Source organism: Loxodonta africana, chromosome 21 (genome assembly GCF_030014295.1).
Source record: "Loxodonta africana isolate mLoxAfr1 chromosome 21, mLoxAfr1.hap2, whole genome shotgun sequence".
Lineage (NCBI taxonomy): Eukaryota > Metazoa > Chordata > Mammalia > Proboscidea > Elephantidae > Loxodonta > Loxodonta africana.
Window position 1 is genome coordinate 58,594,060 of NC_087362.1, and position 26,193 is coordinate 58,620,252.

Consider the following 26,193-nt stretch of genomic DNA (forward strand, 5'->3'; position numbering starts at 1 on the left):
GTGGGCTCCTACCCAACCTGAGGTTTTTCAAATATGACTTTCTTTAAATCTCACAAGCTTAATGTAAGTGTAATTCTAGGGTAAAAATTATTCATGTTTAATTACTACCTTAGTGAAGGGCAATCCTTATTTAGTGGCTAGAGCCATCAGTTGTACAGTTTGTTGCTAACAGAAATTCTGGTTCTGAATTACAGTTAAGCAAGTTATAGTTTATAGTCGTCCAAGGAGATAAATGAAGAAAGTAATCTTTTCAAAACAAGTAAATTTCCTTGGATAAAAAAAGAAAAAAAGGATCCTTCCAAACGAAAAGGAAGTGGGGTTGGGGGAGGAGGAGAAGGAAGAAAGAGCAGGAAAATCTCCCTGTGGCCAAAGGGTTGCTCCTGGGAGAGACTGGCCCTGGGCCAGTGACACAGTCCCATGGGGGCAGGGCTGGGGGGCTGTGCGGGTACTCACTGCAAACTTGGCCAGCACATAGGCTCCAGCTCCCACTCCGATGCCAATCACATACTTGAACCTGGATTAGAACATGACTGGTAAATCTAGGGCTAGAATGCCATTCCCCACGGATGCCCCAGTCCCCCTCCACGGGGTGGTATCATCCAGGGCAGGCCCCACCCTCGGCTGGAGCCTGGTGGCTCTGTGGTGGTATTGTGTACCCCGTACTCCCTAGCAGAGGGACAGGGGTGGGCCAGGACTCACCCAAAATGCTGCACCACGCTGGGAAGCATGGCGGCCAGCTGTTCCATGGAGGGGAACTGGTACCTGCAGGCAGAGCAGGAGATCAGGGCTCATGGGAAGCCTGGGCACAGAGCTGGGGAAAGCCTGGGGGGGCATGGGGTACCTACCCCTGAGGAAACTGCGACGCCCCCACCTGCTGCCCGGGGGCGTCCACATGGCACACCACGAAGTGCTTGGTGATCTCCTGCATGTCCTCAAAGTTGAAGAAGGTGTTGAAGCACAGCTTGTCTGCGAAGACACATTTCTCAGCTGTGGCTGAGCAGAGGGGGGCAGGAGGGGCTGAGAGGGCAAGTGAGGCAGAGGTGATCAACCTCATGGCCCAATAGGGAAACCAAGGACCGGATAGGTACAGTCACAGAGCTGAGGTGTGGGCCCTGTGGGGAGCAGAGAAGGAAGGCCTCACTGCTCTGGTGGACTTGAGGGCCGAGCAAGGCTGGCTGGGCACTTACGGTTGAGGCCCACGTCATGGTAGGTGAGGATGGCCGGGCGGTTCCCCTTAGGGGAGCCACGGATCACCACGTGCAGAAGGCCATAAGGTGTCTCGATGTCATGCTCCTGGAGAGGACAGACAGCGCTGGGCACTCTGGGCAGGCCCCACTCCTGGCTCTCCTGAGGAATGAGGCTGTGGGCTGTCGGGTCTGTGGTAGGGACCCACGTGGGGCATCCCATTCTCATCACACCAAGCAGCCCCCAGACAGGACAGACCAGATGGAGCAGCCCTTCCCAAGCATGGTAAAGAACAATGTGAACTGGTCTTTGTGGAGAAGTGCAGGGCTCCTTGCACGCCAGTCAGCAGGCCGTGCTGCCCTGGCCTAGCCCTGCCCTTCAGGTCCAATGAGGCCTATGTTCTCCATCTTGCTGCAGTGCCCTTGAGACAGCCTCCCCACTGACCTCTTCACCCCAGCCTGAACCTCAATTCCACCTTGGCCCTCCCCAACTAAGTACCCTTCAAGTGCTCCCTGCTGCTGAAGGGGAATGGCCTCAATAGCACCAGCTAGACCAGTAGCAGTTGCTGTCAAGTCGCTCCCATGTGTGTCAGAGTAGAACTGTGCTTCACAGGGTTTTCAATGGCTGATTTTTCAGAAGTAGATCACCAGGCCTTTCTTTCAAGGTGCCTCTGGGTGAACTTGAACCTCCAACCTTCACTTAGCAGCTGAACATGTTAACTGTTTGCACCGCCCAGGGACTCTAGCCCCAACTAGGGTTCTTGGTAAACAGCTCCATGCCAGCCAAGCCCAACCACCCACTACCCAACCCTTATACCCGCCCCTGGTTTCCACCTCCAGGATACTGCTCAGCTGGTCCTTCCACCTTGAATGCTCTTTCCCAAGGCCTCCCTTCAGGCAGGCCCAGGGTTGGAGACCCACCCTCTCCCCAAAGGCCTTCCCAATGCCTGCTCAGGGATCTTCCTGTGTTCACACCCTTGGTTTTCCTACTAAGGGTCACTAGTCCATCAAGAAACAGTGGATCTAGATGCTGGGGGCTCAAGACCCAGCCCTGCCACTAGTGTGTGCCTTTGAGCAGGGTATGTCACTCCTCTGTGCCCTCTCACCTGAAGCCACCTCACAGGGACTTTGTGAGAAATAAGCACATGGACAACAGATCACTGACCACTTGCTGGACACGTTTCTCATTTACTCCTCACATGGACCCAAGCCACAGAGAAGGAAACTGAGGCTGAGAAAGAAATGACTTGCTAAGGTCAACCCAGAGGGGGCAGATGGGCCTTGCCAGGTAGCCAGCCTCAGTGGCCAGAGGTGTGTCAGGGGTATGGAGGCACCCCCTCCACAGAAGGCTACCCCTGCCGGGGGTCCATGACTCATTCTCTGTCTCTGGGCTCTGGAAGGCAGGAGAGGCATCCCAGGCTGGACAGCTGCAATGCACTTCCTGTGGTATAGAAGGCGGTTCTCAAGGCAGACTCTCAGAGGTCAGTGACCCCAGGGCAGGCTGACTTTCCATACCTAGTTCTTCACCACCCAGACAGGCATGGGTGTGTGGGGTTATGTCTGCCCTCCACTGCGGAGGAGGCCCGTCGGCCCTGTCCACCCCCGGTGTAGCTGCTCAGTCTCAATTTCCCCTCCACCCGCCCTCCACTTCCCCACCCCCGCAAGCCTCAGCCACAGTGCTGGCCCCACTAAGGCTCAGCTCTCCTAGGACAGGAAAGGCTGGGCTTGGGCAGGCCCTGGGGGCGCCAGCCCCACACCAATACCGCGTGGCCCAGTGACTTTGGCTGAACCCTCCGACTCTGGCGAGCTCAGACCCAGATTGGTTGATAGAAGCCCGCAGTCCCTCGGGTTCCTGCACAGGGTGGACGCCCCTCGGGCTGCAGGACCACACGCTCTGAGCTCCCCAAACCCCGAGGCCAAGAGCTCGCATTGGCTCGGGGTGACGTCAGAGCCCCTCCCTCCAGGTGGGCGCCGGCATGAGGCACTGCGGCAGTGAGGGAGGGGGCTCTGACGTCCCTTCTCTGCCAGCCCTCTTCCCTCGCCCGTGACCTTGAGGGATGCAGAGCCCTCAGCGTGGGAGAGAGCTGGAGAGCGGGGACCGTAGAGGGCCGATCCTTTCCGTCAACCGTATCAATAATTCAGGGGACCGTCTACGCAGGCTGTAAGCGCTGACGTCGTCGCCTCTGTGCGGGCGATCGATCCCATGGTCTGCAGACCAGGCGGGCGGGATGGGGGGTCTGCCCTTGCCTCTTCCCTCCATGTGGGTCCTGTGCACCTGGCACCCACCTGGCGCCACAAGCCTGTCGGGCTCAAGGATCCCGCGTTGCCCTAAGGCACGCACGAAGTAAGGCACGGCGACCCTTCCTCCACCCTCCCCCGCAGAGACCCCAGCCTGCAGGAGCCGTCTGCAGTGGCCAGGGCTGAGACTTCCTCGGCCTCTGCCCGCCTGGCACCGAAGTGCCCGGGGACCACGGAGAGCCTCGCACGTAGCCCTTAAGGAAGAAAGAGGCTGCCTGTCCTTCGGTGCTCAACCGAACAACCAAGACACCGCCCCCACCAACACACACGGGCAGGAGGGCAGCCGCCTGCAGACACCCTCGGACACAGGTTGGCAGGGGGAACTCTGCCTCGGGGCTCAGGAAGGACACCAGGTAGAGGTCACACGCCAGTGGATATGCACACACTGACACGCGTGTAGCAGACCTTCGGGGCCTCACGGGCGAGTCCCAGACACGTCGCACCCGTCTCCGCAGAGATGTCATCCGACCCCGCCCTCTCCCTAGGGCCTGACTGCCCCCAGCCACTCCTGCGGACCAGGGAGCTTGGAGCCCTCCGCATTTCCTCAGCAACCCCCACGGTGCGGCACTGCAGGACCAACGAACCAGACACGGGACTGGGGGATGCCCTTCCTCCCAGACCCAGCCGCACTCACCCCGTCCCAGCATTCCGGCATCTTGCCGAGGGAGGCGGCCCCGACTCGACCAGGAAGGACAAACAAAGGCCTGAATCACTCCGCGGGAGGGGCCGCTTGGGAGGAGAGGGTCGACTCTGTGATGGGGCCCCCTTCCCGGGACATTTATACTCGGATCCTGGCCCCGCCGAGGCTGGCCCATCCTCCCTGCGGGCCTCCGGAGCAGCCACTTGCTCGCCCTGAGCCCCTGCTCCCAGATTGGCTGTTGGAAGACAAATCGGGCTCCAATTGGCTTCCGAGGTCCTCACTCCCCCCAGCCCTGCGCAGCTGCTCCCGCCCCCTGCAACACAGAATCCTGGACCGGTCTCCTTATCTCTCCTGCCCCCAGCACCCAGCACTCACCAGCAGCTGCAGCTGCACACGGGGTCCCAGGAACACAGGGATAGGCCACACGCACAGGGATGCCCTGTACACGGTGTCAGACATGCACACCAGTGCAGGATGTGGCAGGACACACAGATATCCCCTAGATGGGCATACCTCTTGACCCATGACCAGAGTCCCAGCCTCCCAGCACCACCTAGCTTCCCCACAAGGAAGGCCTGGGAAGTGACTGCTGTTTGGGGCACCAGGGTAGTGGCCCTGCTTCAAGAGGATAACTCCTCCTTCCCTAGGGCAGCTCCCACTCTGCCCACATGTATGCCCAATGCCTGCCCACTCTGCTGCAAGGCGGTTCTGGGCCAGGGTTTCTGGACAGACTGCAGGGCCAGGGGCACGGAGGGGCACCCCCATCCAGCTTCAAGGACGGGAAGAAGGATCAGGAGGCAGCCTGTCGCACCTGACATGCCCACCCTTTCCTGGGGCCTGTGGGCTTGGCTCCCAGGCTTCTGGGGAGCAAGGTGCAGGAGCCTCTGCCAGGATTTGGGGAGGTGTGCTGATCTAGAGCAAACAGAGAGCGGGAGGCAAAGGAGAGGAAATGGGCCAGGGAGGTGAGCAAAAGAGGGAGCCCAAGGGCTGAAAAAAGCAGAGCGCCAGAGAGAAGGCGGGGTGCTGGGTGCCTCTGCCCCCATTCTGTCTCTCTAGGGTAGGAACACGCCATGTGCCCCAGCCTTCACTGACAGCCCTGCATGCTGGCTGGCAGCCTTGAGGGAAGGAGGTGGGCTCCTGCACCTGATGACCTGGTCAACACCTGCCTGGGACACTATTCCTGGCTGTATCCCTGCCTTGGTGGGGGGCACAAATGCCCCTTACCCAACTCTGCCCTCTTGTTCTGGGGGCCTGGGCAGAGGGCTTGGCCCTGTACCCCCCACCCAGGTAGCCAGGGGGGAGGATGGGGTGACCCCCTGGCCCTCACATTCTGGCCCTACAGCCACCTCAGCACAGAAAGAGGTTCAGACATCTGAGGCAGATTGCAAAGGCACAGCCCCTGTCCTCTGCTCCTGCCCCTGCCGCCAAGTCCTTCCATATGGCTCTCAAAGGAGGGGTGTGTCCCACCTGTGTCAGGGATCAGGCCAGGGAGAGTAAAGCTTTCGGCCAACAAGTCCCTGCTTGCTTCCCCCAGCCCCCATGTAACCTATGCTCACTCTAACCTCTAACCTCCCTACCCTCCAGCCCAGGTGAGAAGCTGACCTCCAACACTGCCCACTCCAAGCCACGGCCCCCCATTTCTGCTCAGCTCACTGGCTTCAAATCACACAGACCTGAGTATAAGTCCTGGCTCCCCCTCTAACTGGGTGACCTTGGGCAAGTTTTTAACCTCTCCGGGCCTCAGGTTTCTCAACTGTAAAAGAGGTCTAGCGTATTCCTCACCGGGTTGCTATGAGGATGAAAAACACCCGCATCAATTGCTCCAGACTTGACCCGAGGGCCTGCACAGCCCTGGTAGGGGAGAAATGGGACGTTTGTGTGCCTCTCCCTGTCACCTCTTCCCTGGAGTTGTGCAGTACTGTGGTCACACAAGGCAGGTTCAGGTCTCGCTCCCTCCCATGTGGTGGTTAAAAGCAGGGCTGTGGAGCCAGCCAGACCCAGGTACCAGCCAGCCATAGTTCTGACCTTAGGTGAGTCTGACTCAACCTCTCTGAGCCTCTGCATCTGCAGATGGGAGAAACAGCACAGGGAGCTGCAAGGCTAAGACATGTAATCTTCACAAGCCTATGAGAAAGGACTAGCATATACAGATGAGGAAACTGAGGCACGGAGCGGTTAAGTAATTTTCCCACTCAGCAAGAGGCTGGGAGTACATTATTGAGAGTGGCAAACACTTATTAAACTGTGTCCCATGTACCAGGCCTTACTGCTTTTAATACCCACTTTACAGATGAGCAAATTGAGGCACAGAGAGGCTAGCTAACGTGTCCAATGTCAAACAGCTAGTGATCCCAGTGCCAGGAGCACTCTATGCTCTGGCGATCACTAGCCCATACTGCCTCCCTGGACACAGCTGCTGTGTGCCAAGTGTCTGAGTGCTTGGCCTGCAGGCAGCATCCCCAACCTTCAAAAACACACAGGTGAGGTCTGAGCTCCTTGTCTCACTGCACAAATGAGGTAGCTGAGGTAGAGCTAACGTCCTTGACGTCATGCGGCCGTAAGCAGCAGAGCCAGACCTGGACACAGGTCTGTCTGGCTCTCGCTTGTCCCTCTGCCTTGCTCATCCTTGCCTGGACCCAGTGAGGTGAAGGGCAGTGACTCAGCCTGCCCCTGTGAAATGAGATAAAAGCCCTATCAGGCCTCCACCTAGATATCAGCCAAACTTATGGCTGCTTTTCAAAAATAAATAAATAAAAGGAGACTCTGGTGTGGACAAGAAGGTGCCTTTTAACACATGCTGCCCTTTACCAGGGGAAGGGTCTGAGAATCAGGGTCCTGCACACCGCGAGCACTGCCCTGCGCGTGGGCCCAGCACCCAGTGTGGAGGACTCGGTCTGCTGGGGTGGCTGCTCTTCAGGGGGCTTCAGGGGCGGGGAGGGGGTCCTCCTCCACGACCCCAGAACCCCCACCCCTGCAGCAGGTGTGTGTGTGTGTGTTGGAGGCTGGCAGGAAACCCCACTCAGCACCCCCGACGTGGGACCGGTGTGTCAGGGCAGGGTCCCCTCCTCTATGGCCTTTTTGCCCATGTGTCTGGCCCTGATCTCTGGTGCCTACCAGCTTGGGCCACCTCCCGCCATCCTTCCTCCTGGGCTCCCACTCCTTCCCCACTTCCCTGTCCCCATCCTTCATCTGTGTTTGGAGATGGCACTCCAGGGATCTGAGTATGTGCACATTTGGCTGTGCTGAAGGCTCCTCTCACGTCCTTGAAGGGGCGCGTGACCAAGGACTGACGCACAGGCCGATCCTCACCGCAGAGCTGCTGGCCCCCAGAGAGGAGCAGCAGACAGCCCCACCTGCCACGTCATCCAGACCAGGAGGCTGGTGCTGTCACGGGACTTGGGAATTGGCCCAAACTGAAGTCAGGCCCAGATCAGGGCACTGGCCTGGGGGCTAGTTCCATCTAGCCAAGAGAAAGGTCCTGGAAGGGTCTGCATTTGCTCAGCAGGTTTTGACACCCGTGGGGCCCCAGCAACCGGCAAGACTCCCAGTGTAAGTCACACTCCTCTCTCTGCCTACAGATAGCAGATGTCTGCTGCCAGACATTTCCAGAGGCACAGAAATAAATGGCCACTCTGCGCCTCAGAGGGGAGACATGGCAGGCCCCGCGAGCAAGAGCATTGTGTGGAGGAATAAAAACAAAGAACGATTTCAGTTTTCACAGAGACTCTGGCATCAAACGAAGGACGGACGACATGGTTGTCCAGGCAACCGCTGCCATGGAGACAGGAGCTATTTCTGAGCATCGACCTGGCTTTCATTGGTGGAAAATGCTGATTCAGATCACAACATCCTTCACTCCCTTCTCTGTCCCCATCCTTCCCCCAATGTCCTGTTCAAGGAGGAAGGGTAGGTCGGACCGCCTCGGGCATCTCTCCACTGGGCAGGGGGCAGGTGTAGCTGCTTTGAGCAGTGGGAGTGGTCCTGGAGGCCACTCTGGGGTGGGGCACACAGAAGGCTATAATCCTCCTCTGGGACCAAGCCAGGAGGTAGGGGGCCAGCCAGCTGTGGTCCCACATCTCAGAAGGTTGAACAGGGTGACCTACCTTCCAGTCTGTGTCCACAGTCAAGAGGAAGGCATCTGAGTTCTCCTACAGAAAGGCAGACAGATAGAGCAGAGTCAGACCCTGCTGGCCTGGGGGCCCACAGGGCTCTGTCTCAAGTGGACACGATTTCTCTGTTCCCTGGTCTATCTTGTTGTTCCTGATGCCGCTGAGTTGATTTCAACTCATAACAACGCCAGGAGACAGGGTAGAACTGCCCCATAGGGTTTTCTTGGCTGTAATCTTTACGAAAGCAGATTGCCAGGTCTCTCTCCCAAGGAGCTGCTGTGTGGGTTAGAACGACCAGCTTTTCAGTTAGCAGCACCAAGTGCTTAACCGTTGCACCACCAAGAACAGATAATTCAGTTCCCTCGTCTATCTTAGGAGCCCTGGTGGTGCATCGCTTAAGAGCTCGTCTGCTCACCAAAAGGTCAGCAGTTTGAATCCACCAGCTGCTCCTTGGAAACCCTTTGGGCAGTTCTATTCTGTCCTATAGGGCTGCTATGAGTCGGAATCGACTTGACTGCCACGGGTGGGTCTATCTTAATAAGAGCAATCAAGAGTGTACAAAGGGCCAGGCAGGGAAGTATTAAGTCTTCGGCAGATGAGCCCATGAGCAGCTGCTGACACTGATTTTCCTTATTAATTTAAAACATGAAGATTTCCATTTCACAGGTGAGAAAGGCGAGGCTCAGAGAGACCGAGTTGCAGGCTCAAAAGCAGTGGGATCTCTGACTCCAATTCCTTGGTCTTCCTCCTGGCCCTGCTGCCCCTTCCCCCCAACCCCCCGACAGCCAATTTTCATGGTCTAACCATCGAGGCACAGGGCAGAGGCAGAGAAGGAACATTTGATGATTTATGGGCAGTCCTGAGAGGCGAGAGTTACGATCACACCCATTTTAGGGATGGGGAGCTGAGGCCCACACAGGAAGGGAGTTGAGGAGGCTTTTCTAACCTGGGCCAGCGGGGGTGGCAGTTGCTCGGTGCACTGTCCACTCCTGCCTTTTCTGGCCTGCCTGCAGCTTGCTCTCAAAGCACGGAGGTCTGAGTTTACACTGCACAGGTGATTTATACTAAGCGGGGTGAGCCTTTGGTTAGTGGAACCAAGTCTGGTTCTGCTCTCAGTAGAAGGCGACCGGGCTGAGGGGAAGGGAATGGGGGCTGGTTGTTGATGAATCCTTGCACAACGGGGCTGAGCAAGGAGACTTGCGAAATGTTTGTACTGAAGACACTAAGGGGGCAATTATCTCAGGAGAGTCACAAGGAGGCAGTTTTGTTAAAAACACTCAGATAAGGAGGATAGGGCAGATAATGGCAGGGTGCGCTGTGTGCCCCTCGGGTGCTTGGGAGTCCCAGGAGATTGGGGGGCTGTAGGAGCGGCAGGACTGAAAAAAACACAAAGACACTGCTAGAGCAATACAAGCCAGTTCAGAGACCTGGAGGTCCAGGAGGAGCTGAGTGATAACTTCAGGGGTAAAGGCGGGAGGGAGAGCCCAGGTGAGAGGAGCTGGCCAAGCATAGGAGGGGCTGTGGGAGGCTGAGAGGGGACACTGGGGCGGAAGAACAAGCAGCAGATCCCCACGGAGTCCTGGACAGCCCTGGCATTGAAGTTGTCAAAGGCAAGAAAGTCTGAGGTGACCACAGGGATGGGATGCCCACGCATAAGCAGGGATTCACCCCTCTCTGGAAGAGTTAAAAGTGAAGCTGACAGGCCCATTTGCACACTGCAGGTGGAAAAGGAGAATCCACCTGAGGGCACCAGCCTGGAAGAGCACACCACATAGCTCTTGAAGGCTGAGTCCACAGGCCTACACCAGCTCGTCACAACACCTGGAAAGACCGCGCTGAGAGCACTGAGGGTTGTCTTCGGGGTCAGGGACAGGGCTTTTAATGCACTTTGGAATAGGAGGACGTGACCAGGTCCACCGCAGGGGACTTGTGCTGACTGGAGAAACCTCCAGCAGGGGATTGAAACGCACACCCTCAAGCAAGGTGGGAACACTGTGGGGGCAAACACTGGTCATGGTGGCAGGTGGACCAAGTTTGATTTCAGCCCCCAACCACAGCAGAAGCAGCAGAAAGGCAGCACCCCTAGGAAAAGGCGGGAGTGTGCCCCTCAAGACAGGGAAGGAGGGAGGGGGCAACAAGGGGCTATTCAGACTGGGCAGAGATACGTTGTGGGGCCGCCCTGGCAGGGATATCTCTTGGGGTGCCCCCTGCTGAGGTGACAGGCACAGGCGGTACCAGGCCAACACACCCTCATGTACCACGGGGCCTGGTCAGGACCACTGATGCACCCCCACCCCAGCAGACAGACCCCCTTGAGGGCTATAATGGAACCCCACACTTAAGCCCTTGTGATGGAAGGTTTCCTGAGGACCACCATTGCCCCACCAGGCCTTCCCAAGAGAGTTGGTCTCTATTTATATACACCTCAAAAGACTGCTTGTGGGGAAAAGCGGATTTCCATTAAGTTTTGAGAAATATATTTCTTTTGAGCTGGATCACAACTTGCGGCATCCTCCCAGTCTGTGTCTTTACTGACAGCCTACTATGTGCAAAACACTGTGCTAGGTGCTGGGGAGACCAGGACTAGACAGACAAGATTCCCGCTCCCAGGAGCCTGGGGAGGGTAGGGGTGGGCTGGGTCAGATGAGGAGCCAGCCCTGCAGTTTCTGGGGCTAGAATATTCCAGCCTGAGAATATGGTGGGCATGTCTGAGGACCAGTAGCCAGCCAGGGAAGACGGAAAGGGGTGAGCCAGGGGAGAGCATGGGAAAGGGGTGCAGATCACACCCCAGGCCCCAGGAAGGCTGTGGCTGTGACTGAGTGAGATGGCAGCATGGCACTGATGACATTCCAGCAAAGCAGTGACATGCTGTACTTTGAAAGGTCGTGTAGAACAAAGGCAGAAGCAAGGCAGCCAGTGAAGAGGCCTCTGCAAACATCCAGGACCCAGGAGGGAGTGGAATGGTAACAAAAAGCCCTGCAGTGTCCCCTGGCCACTCCCGGGGAGGGGCTGCCCTCCAATATTCGGGGTCTTATAAATTAACTCAAGGTCCTGCCTTAAAGATAAGGCTGCACCGTTCTTGGGGACAGGACGGCTGGCCTTATGTAGCTGGATCCCCTGAATCCTGGCTTGCTGCTCAGACCCCAATACTTGCTGCTTGGTGGCTCTTGGGCTTACCTTCTGGGGGCAGGCTCAGGGGAGCCTGAAGAAAGTAGAGAAGGGCTGCCTGAAGATTCCAGGGACTGGGTTCCCAGCTTTGCCCTCTGTAAATGAGGACGTCGGAACAGCATAACCAGCCTGAACCCCGCAGCCCTGGCATCCCAGAATTCCACGAAGGGTGGGCCGACAGCCTCTCCTGGCAAGGAGGTTTGTGTTGCAGTTCCCAGTAGAATTGAACAGGGAGAGGGTGCCAGGCAAGCGTGGGTGGAAATCTGGAATCTAACGCCTGATCCCCAGATGAAGGGGGCTTTGGGTAACTTAGTAATCCTTGAGGGTCTCAGCTCAACTGCTCCGGGTGGTACTGTTGGTAATACTGGCCCTTGAAACTCAGAGGCTTGTAGGGAAAAGACAAAGAAGTAGGAAGCACCCGGGACAGCCCTGCCCAGTGGTTACTGCCTGGGGCTGTAGGTTACCCAGAACCAGACGCTGAGTACAGCCTCATTCCCTGCCAGCTGCATGGCCTTGGCCAAGTCAGATGCCTTTTCTGTGCCTGTTTTCTCATTACAAAGTTTTCTCAGTCACACAGGTAGCAGAAACCACAGTGAGGTTGGCTGAGTCTTAACCGAGTGGGCACTCAGGCCGGATGGAAGGTGGGGACAAAGCCTGTGAGGGTGGCATAAGGATTCTGGGCACGTGGCACGTGTCTAGTCCCCATGGAGCGTCAGCACTTGTTACCGTCGTCATGACTGGAGGGAAGGCACGAGGTTTCCTTCTTGGCCACCAGGTGGCACCCTCGGCTCCGGGACCGACTCACCAGCTCGGTGGCGTCCTGGCCCCGGAGCAGCGGCTTCTCCTCCGGAAATCGCAGCTCCTGCAGCCCCGCCATGGTCACGTCGTGGAGCAGCAGCCCTGGGGAGGGAGGGCGAGGGAGAAGGTTGGGGCCTGCGGCGGCGGGGATGCCGGGGGAGAACAGGGATGGGGCTGCGGCACTCAGGCACCACACTGACCGTCCAACCCCAGCACCCCAAGCGCTGGCCCATGGGAGCGCTTCACCCAGGGAACCGAAGTCTCCTGCAAGACCGGCTGATTTGGCTCTGGGGACGCCATTCTATCATTGCTCTTCAAAATTAAAACATATTTCAAAAAAATAGAAAAAAGCAACGCATGATCCCAACTCAAAGCAACCTTTTAAGGCAGGACAGAACTTCCCCACAGGGCTTCCAAGGCTGTAAATACTCGCTCACGCTGACTGTCAAATCTTTCTGCTGGTGGGTTCAAACTGCCCACCTTTCAGTTAGCAGCCAAGCACTTAACCACTGTGCCACCAGGACTCCTCCCATTAAGATTACAGCCTAGAAAAGCCTATGGGACAGTTCTACTCTGTCAGATGGGGTCACCAGGCGTTGAAAATCAACTCAGCAAGTAACAACAGCGGAGCAGGAAAGAAGCCAGAGAGGACTCAGGGCCCTAGTTCCTCTAGGACAGGCTCTGGAGCCCTCACTTGGATTTCAGGATGGCATAGACTGGGAAGCGCTAAGAGAAACTAGGTAAGGACATGGCCTGGAAACTCATAAAAGGACTACACTTGGCAAATAAACATGGAAAAAAGCTCACTAGATGGAACTGGCCAAGTTTTCAGTGCTGGCAATGCGTGGAAACCGGCAGTTCCCTGTATCATTTGTGGGCGTATAAATTAAGGGCAGCTTTGCAAAACGAATCAAAATTATTTAAAGGCTTCATACTGTTGGACTCAGCAATTCCCTCTCTGTGGGAAATTTCCCAAGGAGACCATCCGAGAGGGCATTCAGTGACTTAATCTACAAGAAGGCTCACCACATGCTATTTATAATAGAGGAAAACTGGAAGCGACTAAATGTCCATTGGTAGGAGTCCCTGAGTGGCACAAACTGCTAAGGTTGGCAGCTCGAACCCATCCAGACGCACCTCAGAAGTCAGGCCTGGCGATCTCCTTTTGAAAGGTCATAACCCTGAGAACCCTATGGGGCAGCTCTACTCTGCACACATGCGGTTGCCACGAGTCACAATCAATTCAACAGCAACTAACAACAAGGGACTAGATAAATAAGTTATGGGCCAATCACTTTTAAAAGGTTATTTAATAATATGGGAAAATGCTTATGTCATAATAAATAGAAAAAGCTGTTACAGAACAAAAATACAGTATTATCCCAATTTTGAAATATAAATATGAATAGCCTGGGAGAACATACATCAAAACGTTAACAAGAGTGATCCCTGGGTAGTGGATTGAAAATTAGTGTCTATAATAAATAATCAGGAAAAAAATTTTTTTAACTATGTGCTTGAAGATCAATAGCAATTCCTTATTTTTGGAATGCATTTCCAAGCTCACAAAGTGCTTTCTTGTGCTATTTTATTTCACCCTGATGACATGGGTTCAGTGCTTTGCCCAGACAGGGCCAGGACTCAAAATGGGGTCTCCAGAATACCAGGCCAGTGCTCATTCTATACACCACGGCTGCCTGGTCTGGAAGGTGGGTTCCTTCCTACTTTCTTGCTCTCCTTCCTTTCTTTCTTTCCTTCCCTCTCTCCTTCCCTGCTTCCCTCCCGCCTTCCTCCCTTCCTCCTTGCCAACTTCATTTTCAGCCTTTCTAAAGGGTAAACCCCTCAGATTTTCCCTTCTGCCCCCAAAGGCCAACAATCTCCACCAGCTAGTTGGTCAGAAGAAACCCCCCACCCCATCCTACTCCCTCTGCTCCTTCTACTTCTTCCTGTGGACCGGCCAGAGATCTGGGGAGTCTATGCAATGGTTGTCCAGCAACCAGGGGACACAAAGCCTGTGCGTGGACACCCACTTCTGTGATGGGGCAGCTGCCATGAGACCAGGTTGCAGCTCCCAGCCTTCCCTGGCCTTCCTTCCCTCCTGGGAGAAGCCCATTGCCGGAGTCAATTCCAACTCATGGTGGCCCCACGTGTTACAGAGTAGAACTATTTCATAGAGTCTTCTTGGCTGTAACGTCTATGGAAGCAGGTTACCAGGCCTTTCTTCTGTGGCCACTGGGTGTGTTAGAACCGCGAATCTTTAAGTTACTAAAAAAAAAAAAAAAAAAACAAACCCACTGCCGTGGAGTCAATTCCCACTCATAGAGACCCTACAGGACAGAGTAGAGCTGCCCTGTAGAGTTTCCAAGGAGCGCCTGGTGGATTCGGACTGTGGACCTTTTGGTTAGCAGCCGTAGCACTTAACCACTACGCCACCAGGGTTTCCACTTTACTAGTCAAGCTCAATTCACTTACACCACCCAGGGACCTTGTTGCAATGGCGGTGCCTCATAAAAGTAGGGTGGTCCTCACTGGAGGCTAGTTTGGGATTCACACATGCTGGGACAGGGCTAGGAGTTGCTGGCCACCCAGTCCTCATGGAAAAGCCCCCTGGGAGAGTACTTGTCCTCAGCCCAAGGAGGCAGGGCATCGAGGCCAGGGCCCAGGCTTCAGGTCGCAGCACTGCCGGGCTCTCCTGGAGTGCTGTGTTTCCAGTAGTTTCCGGGGAAACTAGCTAACACAATGCAGATGGGCTGTATTTTTAGCAAGGCATCCTCTCTCCCCCCTCTCCCACCCTTTCTCTTCCACTCTTCTGATGTGTGCACACTCATCCGTCCATCCCAGTGGGGAACTGGAAACAGGGCCCCCACCTTGAAAAACTCTTCCCCCATCAGGAGTTTTTTTAGCTGCTCCCTCCCTCGACACCCAGCTCAATTAGATGCTTGGCAGCACTGGGGTGTCCCCGCCCTCACCCAGGCCTGTTATGAAACCACCCTGGAGACCATCGTCCCCAAGGACGAGGATGGTGCTATTAAAAGGGTTGAGAGTGGGCAGTGCAGGGACAGATGGCCTGTGATGCCGGGGATCCAGGGAGCCAGGTCTGTGTCAGCCCATGAAACAGAGACAGCCAGGTCCCAGTGTGGAGATGTGGGACTCCAGGATAAAGGAGCCAGAGTGGACATTCCCACAGGACAGTGGCAGAGAAGTTTCTTCCTAAGAAAGTTATGATTTAAAAAAAAGGCAGCTAAATGATAAGGCTAAAGATAATGAGGCTCCTATTAACCTCCCTCGGAGTTCCTGGGTGGCACAAACGGTAAACGCTCGACTACAAGCAGAAAGGATGGCAGTTCAAACCCATCCAGAGGTGCCACGGAAGGCGGGCCTGGCGATCTGCTTCTGAAAGGTCGCAGCCTTGAAAACGCTATGGAACCCAGTTCTACTCTGCACACGTGGGGTTGCCATGAGTGGAAATCAACTTTACAGCAACTAACAACATCAACCTTCCACAAAGGAAGCCTGGTTGAGGTCTGTAAGGGGTTAAATGGCTGAGAGCAGGGTGGAGTGGGGGAAACCCGGGGTCTATGAAGCAACAGAGATGGCCCTTTTTGCTCTGCCATTGTTTTTCTTCTATTTTTCCCTCCTGATTCCCATTCCCTGAAGGCAGCAGGAGTGTTAGAAACATGCGGGCTTGAGATGAATTTCAACCCCTCCACATATTAATGGTTTGGCCTTGAGTCACTGAAACCATGGCCAATATTTCTTCTAGAGTACTCCCTTCCCAGCTTTATTTTGGGCACATCACTAAAAAGATTCCTTATCTGTAAAATGGAAGCGCTAGCCTTCCTCTGCCTACCTCCAAAAGCTTTGAGGTACACCAGAGACGGTAGATATGAAAAGGACTTTTAAGTGGAAGATCTCGTACATGCTTGATTGATACAAAAGTCATTGACTACAGGTGATTAGGGTCTTCCTTACTTCCTCTTACATACTTAAGAAAACCTTGTAGTTAAATAAATTATGGAATATTTACATCCTGGAGTACCATGCAGCTATTTAAAAATGAGGCAGTTCCATGTAAACAGATAAAACCCAAAAAACCAAACCCACTGCTGTCGAGTCGATTCCGACTCATAGCGACCCTATAGACAGAGTAGAACTGCCCCATAGAGTTTCCAAGGAGCGCCTGGCAGATTCAAACTGCTGACCCTTTGGTTAGCAGCCGTAGCACTTAACCACTACGCCACCAGGGTTTCCATGTAAACAGATAGGGAAGGCATTTTACAGGATGCAATTAAGAGAAAAAGGGACGTCACAGAATAATAAGAATAAGCAATCCCATTTATGCAAAAAAAAAATTGTACTGAACAGGTATATATATATTTGAAAATTCTAAGAAAAAGTTCTCAAATGATTCATAGTGAATTGCAACAAGGAGGAAGAATGTCAGTTTGACGGGAAGGTAGTAAAATGGAGATTTTTATTCTATATGTCAGATGTTAGGAACTGAATTGTGTCCCCCCACAAATGTGTGTCAACTTGGCGAGTCCATGATTTCCAGTATTGTGTGACTGTCCACCATTTTGTCATCTGATGTGATTTTCTCATGTGTTGTAAATCCTACCTCTATGATGTCAACGAGGTGGGATTAGAAGCAGTTATGTTAATAAGGCAGGACTCAATCTACAAGATTGTTGTTGTTATGTGCTGTCAAGTCGGTTCCAACTCACAGCGACCCTACAGGACAGAGCAGAACTGCCCCATAGGGTTTCCAAGGAGCGGATGGTGGATTTGAAAATCCTACCTTTTGGTTAGCAGCCAAGCTCTTAACCACTACGCCAACAGGGCTCCTCCAAGATTAGATTGTGTCTTAAATCAATCTCTTCTGAGATCCAAAAGAGAGAAGTGAGCAGAGAGACATGGGGACCTCTTACCACCAAGAAAGCAGAGCCAGGAGTAGTGCCCATCCCTCCCCTACCCCAGGTCCCTGCACTGAGATGCTCCTAGACCAGGAGATGATTGATGACAAGGACCTTCCTCCAGAGCCAACAGAGAGAGAAAGCCTTCCCCTGGAGCTGGTGCCCTGAATTCGGACTTTCAGCCTACTAGACTGTGGGAGAATAAATTTGTCTTTGTCAAAGCTATTCACTTGTGGTATTTCTGTTACAGCAGCACTAGATAACAAAGACACCAGGTTTAATTAAATCTAAAAAACCCAACTCATAGCAACCCTATAGGACAGAGTACAGCTACCACACAGGGTTTCCAAGGCTGTAATTTTTATGGAAGAAGATCGCCACATCTTTCTCCTGTGGAGCAGCTGGTGGGTTTGAACCACCAACCTCTCGGTTTGCAGGTAAGCACTTAACCAGAATGCCACCAGGGCTCCTTGTTCTAGGGACCAGGACCTGGCTACCTTTGGAGGCCATTACTCAGCATACCCCCCCGACCCCATCCCAAACACTCCTGTGGCCCCACCTTGGCCCACGTTGTTCACTTTGCCCCAAGTGCCCTCCTTCTCCTTGGACTGATGGAAAGCCAACTTCAACATCCACTTTGAATGGCTCCTCCTCCAAGTTTTCCAAGAGCACACCCACTCCACACCCTAGGCTTCTCCCCTCCTCGTGGGAAATCTCATGGGATTGGTTTCATCGGAGCCACAGTACTTATCACTTTCCTTCATGAATTTGTTAATTTTTAGTTTTAAAAAATATAACTTAAATTTCATGTACTACACATACACTGAGAAAAAACAGAAAAACAGGCATGAAAAGAAGAAAGTAAAAATCACATATAATCCTATTGACCAGAGGAAACCACTGTTAACATTTTGGCATATATCCTTTCATTCTTTTTTAAGCATTGAAAAAATAATTTAAAATAAGCAAAAAAACACTGTTTTGGAACATCTTTTGGACTCTGGAGCCAGACAGCCTGGTTTGAATTCTAGCCAGCCATTCATCAGCTGTGTGACCTTTGGCAAGTTACCTAACCCCTCTGTGCCTCAGTTTCCTCATCTGTAAAAAGGAAAAAATAGTTCACACACTTTATTGGGTTGTAATAACAATGAGTTAATGTATCTCGAGCTCTTACGACTGTGCCTGGCACATGGCATATGACATATAAGTGTGAGCTGTCATCACCGTTATTGTTATTACACTTATATTGGGGGACATCTGTTCAGATGGATAAATAACCTTTATAATTAGCAGCTACCTGGGATTCCCTGGTATGATGCACTCCCATTTATTTAACCTTCTCTACTGTTTTTTTTTTTTTTTTTTTAGGCATTTAGGTAGTTTCTACCTTTTTTCTATAAACATCCTGGAACCAACACCTCTGCACACATTTTTATTTGTTCCTAAAAATTCATGAGTCACAGATCACACATATTTTTAAGCTTCTGATACAACACTGCCAATTTGTCCTTCATAAAAGTTGTACTAGTTACCCTCCGAAGCATGGAGCAACAGCCTGCCCATGTCCCCACACCCACACACCGGCCGGCGGCCCCGGGCACACTTCATGTTTTGCACATCTCCCCCCTCCTCCAGCGGCCCCCACCTCCTCACCCATCTATGTACACACCACCTTCTTTATTGTAGCACCCCGGTCATTTACTGAAATAGATGAACTGGAAATGAGATTTGGGGTCCTATTCTGAGCCTCCTAGGGCAATTCCAAGGACCCCTGGTGGCCCGAAGGTTAAGTATTAGGCTGTTAACTGAAAGGTTGGTGGTTTGAACGTACCCAGCAGCTCTGCAAGAGAAAGACCTGGTGATCCGCTCCCGTAAAGATTACAGTTTAGAAAACCCTAAGGGGCAGTTCTACTCTGTCATCCCAACCAAAAAACCCAGTGCCATCGAGTCATATACGGTCTCTATTAGCCAAAATCGACACAGCGGCATCTCACGACTACAACAGGGCAAGTCCATGACTCAGTTTCTCACACATGTAAAATGTGGATTGACCTACCTACCAACAATCAAACACCATTTAATCCCAGTCTATAAAATTATATGGATTTCTTAACAAAAAAAAAAAAGAAAAAAATTTTTTTAATTTTTAGAAAATTGTATGGGGTGCACATTCCTACATTAAAATAAAACCATAATTCTAGACAGAACTGGAAAAAAAAAGTGCTTTTTAATCAAATAGATTTTTTTAAATTTCCAAGATCCACTATCTAGGCTCCCAAGGGACCATTTCAGAGAACCAAATTTGCCATTGCAGAGCTCCCTCTGACTCCAAACAGTCTTGGAAACATATTGTTTGAGTACAAATGCACTAAAACAATCACCTGCCTACTTGTGAATAGACTAACGTTCCACTTTCCCACATCACATGAAAAAAAAAAAAAACACCCAGCTACAAAAGGCACCAAGAGCCCGCCCTCTGAGAACCATAGAGCTTGTGTGTACAGCCGACAGTGGTACTGGGCTCCTTCAGTGTATCATCTCAGCTCTTTCTCACGATGCGAACAAGGCAGAGCTGTTATTCCCATTTTACTGATGAGAAGACTGAGGGTCAGAGGAGTTACGAACTTACCCAGAAGCTCAGAGAATCAGAAGAGACCCGAAATTCCCATACAGATTCTAAAATCCCTGCCTCTTTTGTCCCTGCTTCTATAAGGCAAAGGAAACCCTGGTGGCATAGTGGTTAAGTGCTATGGCTGCTAACCAAGGGTTGGCAGTTCAAATTCGCCAGGCACTCCTTGGAAACTCTATGGGGCAGTTCTACTCTGTCCTATATGGTCTCCATGAGACAGAATCGACTCGACAGCACTGGGTTTGGTTTTTTTTTTTTTTTCTATAAGTCAACAGAGGGCATCTGGAAACTTCCAGCCTAGATAAGCACTAGTTACCAGTGACACCTCCTGCTATGTCCTGTACCACTCCTCTCTTCTCCTGGAAAAAAAGGACACCAGACCTGGGCACCTGGCTTTCCCGACAGATGTCCGGCCAGAACGCCCAACCTCAGATGCTGTGTCCCCTCCATCCCATACAATGGAAACCTGAGGCTCCCCCAGAAACACATCTCAGAAAGGCCTGGGTTATGCAGAGAACCCAGGAAGGAACTGGGACATCCTGGAGGTAGGGAATCAGGTGACCAGAGCACAGGCAGGCTGGGGAGACCCCAGGACATTCGGGAGACAGCTCAGGGACAACAGCCCTGCAACTGCCATCTGCTGTTTGCTTGCCATTCACACACATCGTCTTATCTAGTCCACCGAAGAGCCCGACCAGGTAGGCACCAAGACTATCCCATTTTACAGATGTGGAAACTGAGGTGTTGGCCTGCAGTCAGGCAGTTAGAACACAGCATGATGGCTCCGTCTGGCTCCACCTCTTCTTGCCAGCAGTATGGGCTTGAGGAAGCAACCAAACTCATCGGTAAAATGGGAATCATAATAAAATGGAAGAATGTGAAACTAAATAAATAAACAACGAAATAGATCTGAGTTTAAAAAAATGGTTCAGTGGGACAATTTTCTAATGCTGATGTGAGGGCAGAGAGGTAGAGGCCTCCTTGAAGTTATCCTGGAGGGGCAGGTATGTGAGGCTGGACTTCAGTCAATAATTACTGAGCACGTGCTTTTTGCTGTATGCCATCACTGTAAACTGGCTACCACTCTTGACTGTGATCTGCTTATCTCCGATTCCCACTCCCAACGACAGAGTAGAACTGAGTAGAACTGCCCCGTAGGGTTTCCAAGGCTGTAATCTTTTTTTTTCCTAAATTTTATTTATTTTGTTGTTGCTGTTGGAAATATACACAGCAAAACATATACACCAAATCGACAGTTTCTACACGTACCATTTAATAACATGGATTCAATTCTTCAAATTCTGCAACCATTCTCACATTTTCAGAGTTGTTCGTCCCTCATTAACATAAACTTCCTGCCCCCTAAAGTTCCTATCTAATCTTTGGAGTGGCTGTTGTCAATCTGATCCCGTATAGATAGTTCTTAAAAGACCATAATAATAAAAGCAGATCTTTTATACTAGTTAAGCTAAACTATTGTTCAGTTTTAAAATGACTTTAGGGGATAGTTTTGGCTTAAGGTTTAAAGATGACCTGAGGCTAATAGTTTCAGGGGTTCATTCAGCCTCCAAAGCTCCAGAATGTCTAGAGTTTATAAGAATTTGAAATTCTGTTCCCCAGGGCCATAATCTTTACCAGAGCAGACTGCCACATCTTCCTCCCATGGAGCAGCTGGTGGGTTCAAAGCGCCGACCTTTCGGCTAGCAGTTGAGCACTTAACCACTGAGCAACCAAACCAAATCCACTGCCATCGAGTTGACTCCAAATCATAGCGACCCTATAAGACAGAGTAGAACTGCCCCATAGTGTTTCCTAGGCTGTAATCTTTACGGAAGCAGACTGCCACACCTTTCTCCCACAGATCAGCAAGTGGGTTCGAAAAATCTCAGACAGCAGGATAAATTGGGGTGGCAGCAAATGCAAACACCCTCGTGGCCAGCCAGGCAGGGCAGGTGGAGTTCCCCATCACCGGGACAACCAAGATCAAGAACCAGAGGGTAGGCTAAGCCTGTTAGGTGCCTGCCAGGGTCTAGACCCTGACCAGGTGTGCCACCTGCACTATCTCAGGGAGCCACACACTAGTTCTCAGAGGGAGGAAACACCAGTTCATCTTTAAGAGAAGTAAACTGAAGTCAGAGAGGTTAAGCAACCTGCTTGAAATCACGGAGCAGGCAAGTGGTGGGGTTGGGATTTGAACCCAGATCTGCAGGACAAGGAAAAGGGTAGGAGTGGGCTGGAGAGAGAGGGGAGGCTGCAAAGACCTTGAGATGGTGACTGAGGGAAGCACTGTCCCCCAGGGCCTGGCTGGAGGTACAACGTGGACCCTGTGACCAGCAGTGACTGGGGGGTCCTGTTTCAACCTGGCTGGGGACTCATAAAGCCTGCCAGAAATCGGGGCCCATCCTGACCCCTGGATCCAGGAGATGGGGGCATACCACACTGGCCCCCAAAGCCTGGCCCCCACTGGAGCCCCCTGTGACTCCTGTGAGTACTCCTGCTCCAGGCCCTTCTGGGCCAGGAAGATGGGAAAGGACCCAGGAGTTCTGCAGGGCTCTAAAAACCCATGGGGCTGTAAAAACTTTCCCTCCAGAGGATAACAAGTCCAGTGGCCCATGCAGGTCTCTTGGACGTAGGTGGGGCGGGCCCGCCTCAAGTGAGCTCTACAAGGAAACATTGGCAAGGGACTGGAGGGGCGTCCTGCCCCACATACCCTGGGAGGTGCCCTACCCTGTAGCTACATGGGCTCAGAAATGCCACCAGTGTGGCACATCTGAGCACCTGGCCAGAGTTTCGGGTGATCCAAGAACAGCCACCATTTTCCCTTCTATGACCCTGCACTCACAGCCTCAAATTCCAATCTTGACCTCATTCCAATCCCCCTCTCACACACACACACCTCAGGCCCCCCAGGCTCTGCACCACAGCGCCTCCCCTTATGCCTTTCCCTGGGCCCTTCAGCCTGCAATGCCACCTCCCCGCCATGAAAAGAAACTGTTTTGTAGGGTCCAGCTCAAATGCTGCCACATGCTCAAAGCCTCTCTGCTCCCCTCCTGGCCCGACTCACACTCCAACCTGCTTCCTGGTGCCCCAGATTGCTGCGTCCTCCTCTGTCTTGTAACCCGACTCCTGTGCTCCATTCTCTTGTACCAGACAGTAAGGTCCTCGAGGGCAGGGACCAAACCCTCCCAGGTGCCAGAGGGCACTTGCTGGGAGTCCAAGTGTTCATCCAACACACACTGATTGAGCACCTACCAGTCCCAGGCCTGGAGGGATCTGCAATAAGAAGAGATGGAGAACCAGACTGCCTCCCTTTCTGGCCCCTTCCTGCTGTCTGGGTCCTTCCACAACCTCTCCCTGGGGAGATGGCAGAGCTGCCTGTGCAATCAGCCTGCATGCCCAGGAGAGCTTCTCCCTCAGCTCCCTGCCTAGCTCCCATTCCTGATTCTTCCAGGCAAAGTCAGTGTCCTCTGCTGATCTCTGCCACAGTTCCCTGGACACCGGTTTCCACGGGCCAGTGTCTGGCCACTTCTCTGAGGAGTCCCAGGCTGAGAGCCCCCCAGTCATCAGCATCCAATCTGGCTTCCCACTTCCCAGGCCACCTGGCCTCTACTCCTAGCGAGAAACTTCTCCCCATAGGGAGAGGCAGCCAGACTGCTCCAGGGAAAGGAAGCCAGACCCATGGCAGGGGTTCCTCTGGGAGCCCAGGAAGCTCCTTTCTTGGGGGACAGCTACGCTGATTAAAAGGCAGAAGCTCCGAGTTTGCCTTTCGGGGACCTGAGCCGAGCACGGCTGGTCGGGGACCCCTGGGGGTCGATCCTCTAACCTGCGTTCCCGCCGCCCTCGCTCTGCCCAACTGGACGCGGGGCACCTGTGACTTGGACGGCACAGGCTGGCGGGGCACAGCCCCAAGTCCCCTCCCGGGGAAGGGCTCCGCACAGGGTTTGGTAGCACCCAGGCCAGAGTTAGCCGGCACCCGCACCCCTTCCTCTGCACGAACCCGAGCCTCCCCAAGCCCCGGCCCCGAGTGCCGCACGCGCTCCAACTCAAGAAGTGGCAGGTGGCGAGGGCCGCGCAGAGGGCCGGCCGCGGGGAAGCGACTATGGTACCTGTGAGCAGTTCGATCTTGTGGCCCAGCACCTTCATGTCTGCGCCCCTGCTGCCCGGCTCGGGGCTGCGGCGTCTGGGGAGTGCGCTCCGCCGGGCACGGAGAGGAGCGCGGGAGGCTCGGAGCAGCGGGAGAGCGAGGCGGGAGGAGCCGCCGGGAGCCAGAAGCGCTCTCGCCGCACCCCACGCCGCGCTCCCCCCTCCCAAAACGGTTTAAAAAAATCCACCAATTGCACGACCGTGCACCCCCAAAAGGCGCCCGCTGCCACCTGGTCGGGGTGAACTCCGGAAGGAGTAGGGTGCACACAGGGTGGGTGGAGGTGACACTCGGGAAGCAACGGCGGGAGGGGGTCCCCGTCCAAACAAAGAGACCCCAACGCACCGGGGGTCGGGCTGGGGGAGGTGAGGGTGGCAACGAGCCGTGGCCTTAGGAGTCCCGGCCTGGCGGGCACTGCGAGGAGCAAGAGCGTGGGGGGGCCTTCCTTCGCGTAGGCGGCATGTGCCCCCGCAAGAAGGCGCCCGGCTTGCGGGTCTGAGGGCGAGCGTCGCAGCCGCCAAGGTAGGGGTGCGGGGGCCGGGGGCTGCCGGCACCTGGGCCGCCACTCACCTAGGGTGATCTGAGTGAGACAGACACGCAGGCGGGCAGCTGGGCCTGGGCGCCGCCACCGCCGCCGACGCGCGGGTGCAGGAGCTGGCAGCCCCTCCGCAGTTCCCGCCGCTGCCGGGGCGGGGGCCGGGCGGGGGGCGGTGCGCCGGGGGGGCGTGCCCGTGGGGGCGGGGGCGGGGCGGGGACAGGTCGCTGGTCCGCTGCACTGGGCCGGGCCTAGCCGCTAGACCCGGAGGGCGGTGCCGGGCGCCCTGCTTCCGCCTCCTGCAGCGGCTGGAGCGCCCTGAGGGGCGCGTGGGTAGGGGGGCGAGTGGGACGCCGCGACACCCAGGCCTAACCGAGACCCCTGGTCGATTCCCCCCGCCCGCCCATGCCTGCTTCTCACCTCCGGAGACTCCAGGAGGGAGGTCCCCGCTGGTCGGCCTCGGCCGGGTGCGGTGTGCGAACCCTCTTGTCCCTCTAGTACCCTTCTAGCCGCGAGGCGTCAGGTCCCGGGGGAGGCAGCGGCCTCCGCCTTCGTCTTTGTTTAGGCTCTAGAAGGAACCCTAGCCGGAGGCGACATCCCTCCCCCTCATACGCCGCACTTCTTGTCTACGCAGCTCGGCCCCACCCGCGGCCACTAGGGACCCGCTGGGAAAAGCCCTGGGGCGTTGGGAAGAAGCAGGTGTATAGGCGCCCTTGGGGCATAGCCCCTGTTTTCAGAGTTTGAGGGTTTCCTTGGGGACTCTTGCGGGAGTGACTGGCTCCTGGCAAAGGTATTCTGGGCCCTTGTGGTCCAGGCCAAAGTGTGGCTCCCCCCAATTCGCCCTACACTATTGAACAGGGAAAGGAGCTCCGCTCACCCCATATGGCCTTGTAGTGCTCCCATCTGCAAAGGCCTTGGACGGAGAGGGAGAATGAAGACCTGTTGACCCCCAAAATTTATTTGGTCAAAAAAATTCTGAGAGGGGACAGGGCAAAGAGGGACAGAACTGTGTCTTGAGTGTCTAGAGGCCCGGGTTCTCCTTTGGCTCTGCCGGTGACCTTGGGGTGGGGAGCTCTGTACCCCACCTCCTGGATTCCAGCCCTTGTGGTGCAGAATGGAAGTGCTGGGCTAGGCCAAGTTGGAGGTCCAGGGTGAGGGTAGGGTGGCAGGTCAAATATCCTTCCCCTTCATGAACCTTCCAGCTGGGCTGCTTTCTGGTGAGGTTCCCAGGCGGCTGTGGAAGCTGCTGGGGCAGTGGATTAACCCTCTGATCAGGGCTGAGGCAGCTGTGCCCAGGTGGGACACATGTACCCAAAAACATGTATAAACAGCATATATACTTGGGGTGCAGTGTATAAACAGTGTGGGAGGCAGCAAGCTTGGGTTCTCCATACAGCTCTGTGGCCTTCCTCAGGGAAATCCCTGTCTCTTGGTTTCCTCCTGAAAAGGAGCCCCTAAAATTAATAATTGAGGTGTGGCACAATGCTTAAATATTTGGCTGCTGACCAAAAGGTCAACTGTTTGAATCCCCCAGCTGCTCCTTGGAAAGCCTATGGGGCAGTTCTGTGAGTTTTTATGTTCTTGGCCAACGTCAAACTCTATTTTAATTTTTAACAGAAGAATCAGCCTGTCATTTCCTTAAGTTTCCATTGTGCTTTAGAGAAGAATGGGGAAACTTTAACAAGCAATGTGTCTTTAACTACTCCCAACAAACAATGGAGGAAGAATATGGTTTGTAAAGAAATGTTTGTCAGGGAATGTTTTTCCAGAGGGTCTTG

At 53.9% G+C, this 26,193-nt stretch overlaps 1 protein-coding gene across 5 annotated transcripts in view; it reads right to left on the reverse strand.

Annotated features, from left to right (window-relative positions):
* NDRG4 (NDRG family member 4) overlaps positions 1-24,546 on the reverse strand; it is a 34,262-nt gene extending 9,716 nt beyond the window's left edge. For 2 of the 5 annotated variants that reach the window (XM_064273958.1, XM_023556516.2), the window contains exons 1-7: positions 24,451-24,546; positions 12,205-12,299; positions 8,226-8,270; positions 1,188-1,293; positions 846-966; positions 700-762; positions 454-514 (exon numbers count right to left, since the gene is read on the reverse strand). In XM_064273958.1, the coding sequence (XP_064130028.1) occupies positions 454-514; positions 700-762; positions 846-966; positions 1,188-1,293; positions 8,226-8,270; positions 12,205-12,276 (468 nt within the window). In that variant the 5' untranslated portion in view covers positions 12,277-12,299; positions 24,451-24,546. The other 3 variants (XM_064273959.1, XM_003417013.4, XM_023556513.2) reach the window with 2 other exon arrangements.
* Between the last annotated feature and the right edge of the window lie 1,647 nt (positions 24,547-26,193).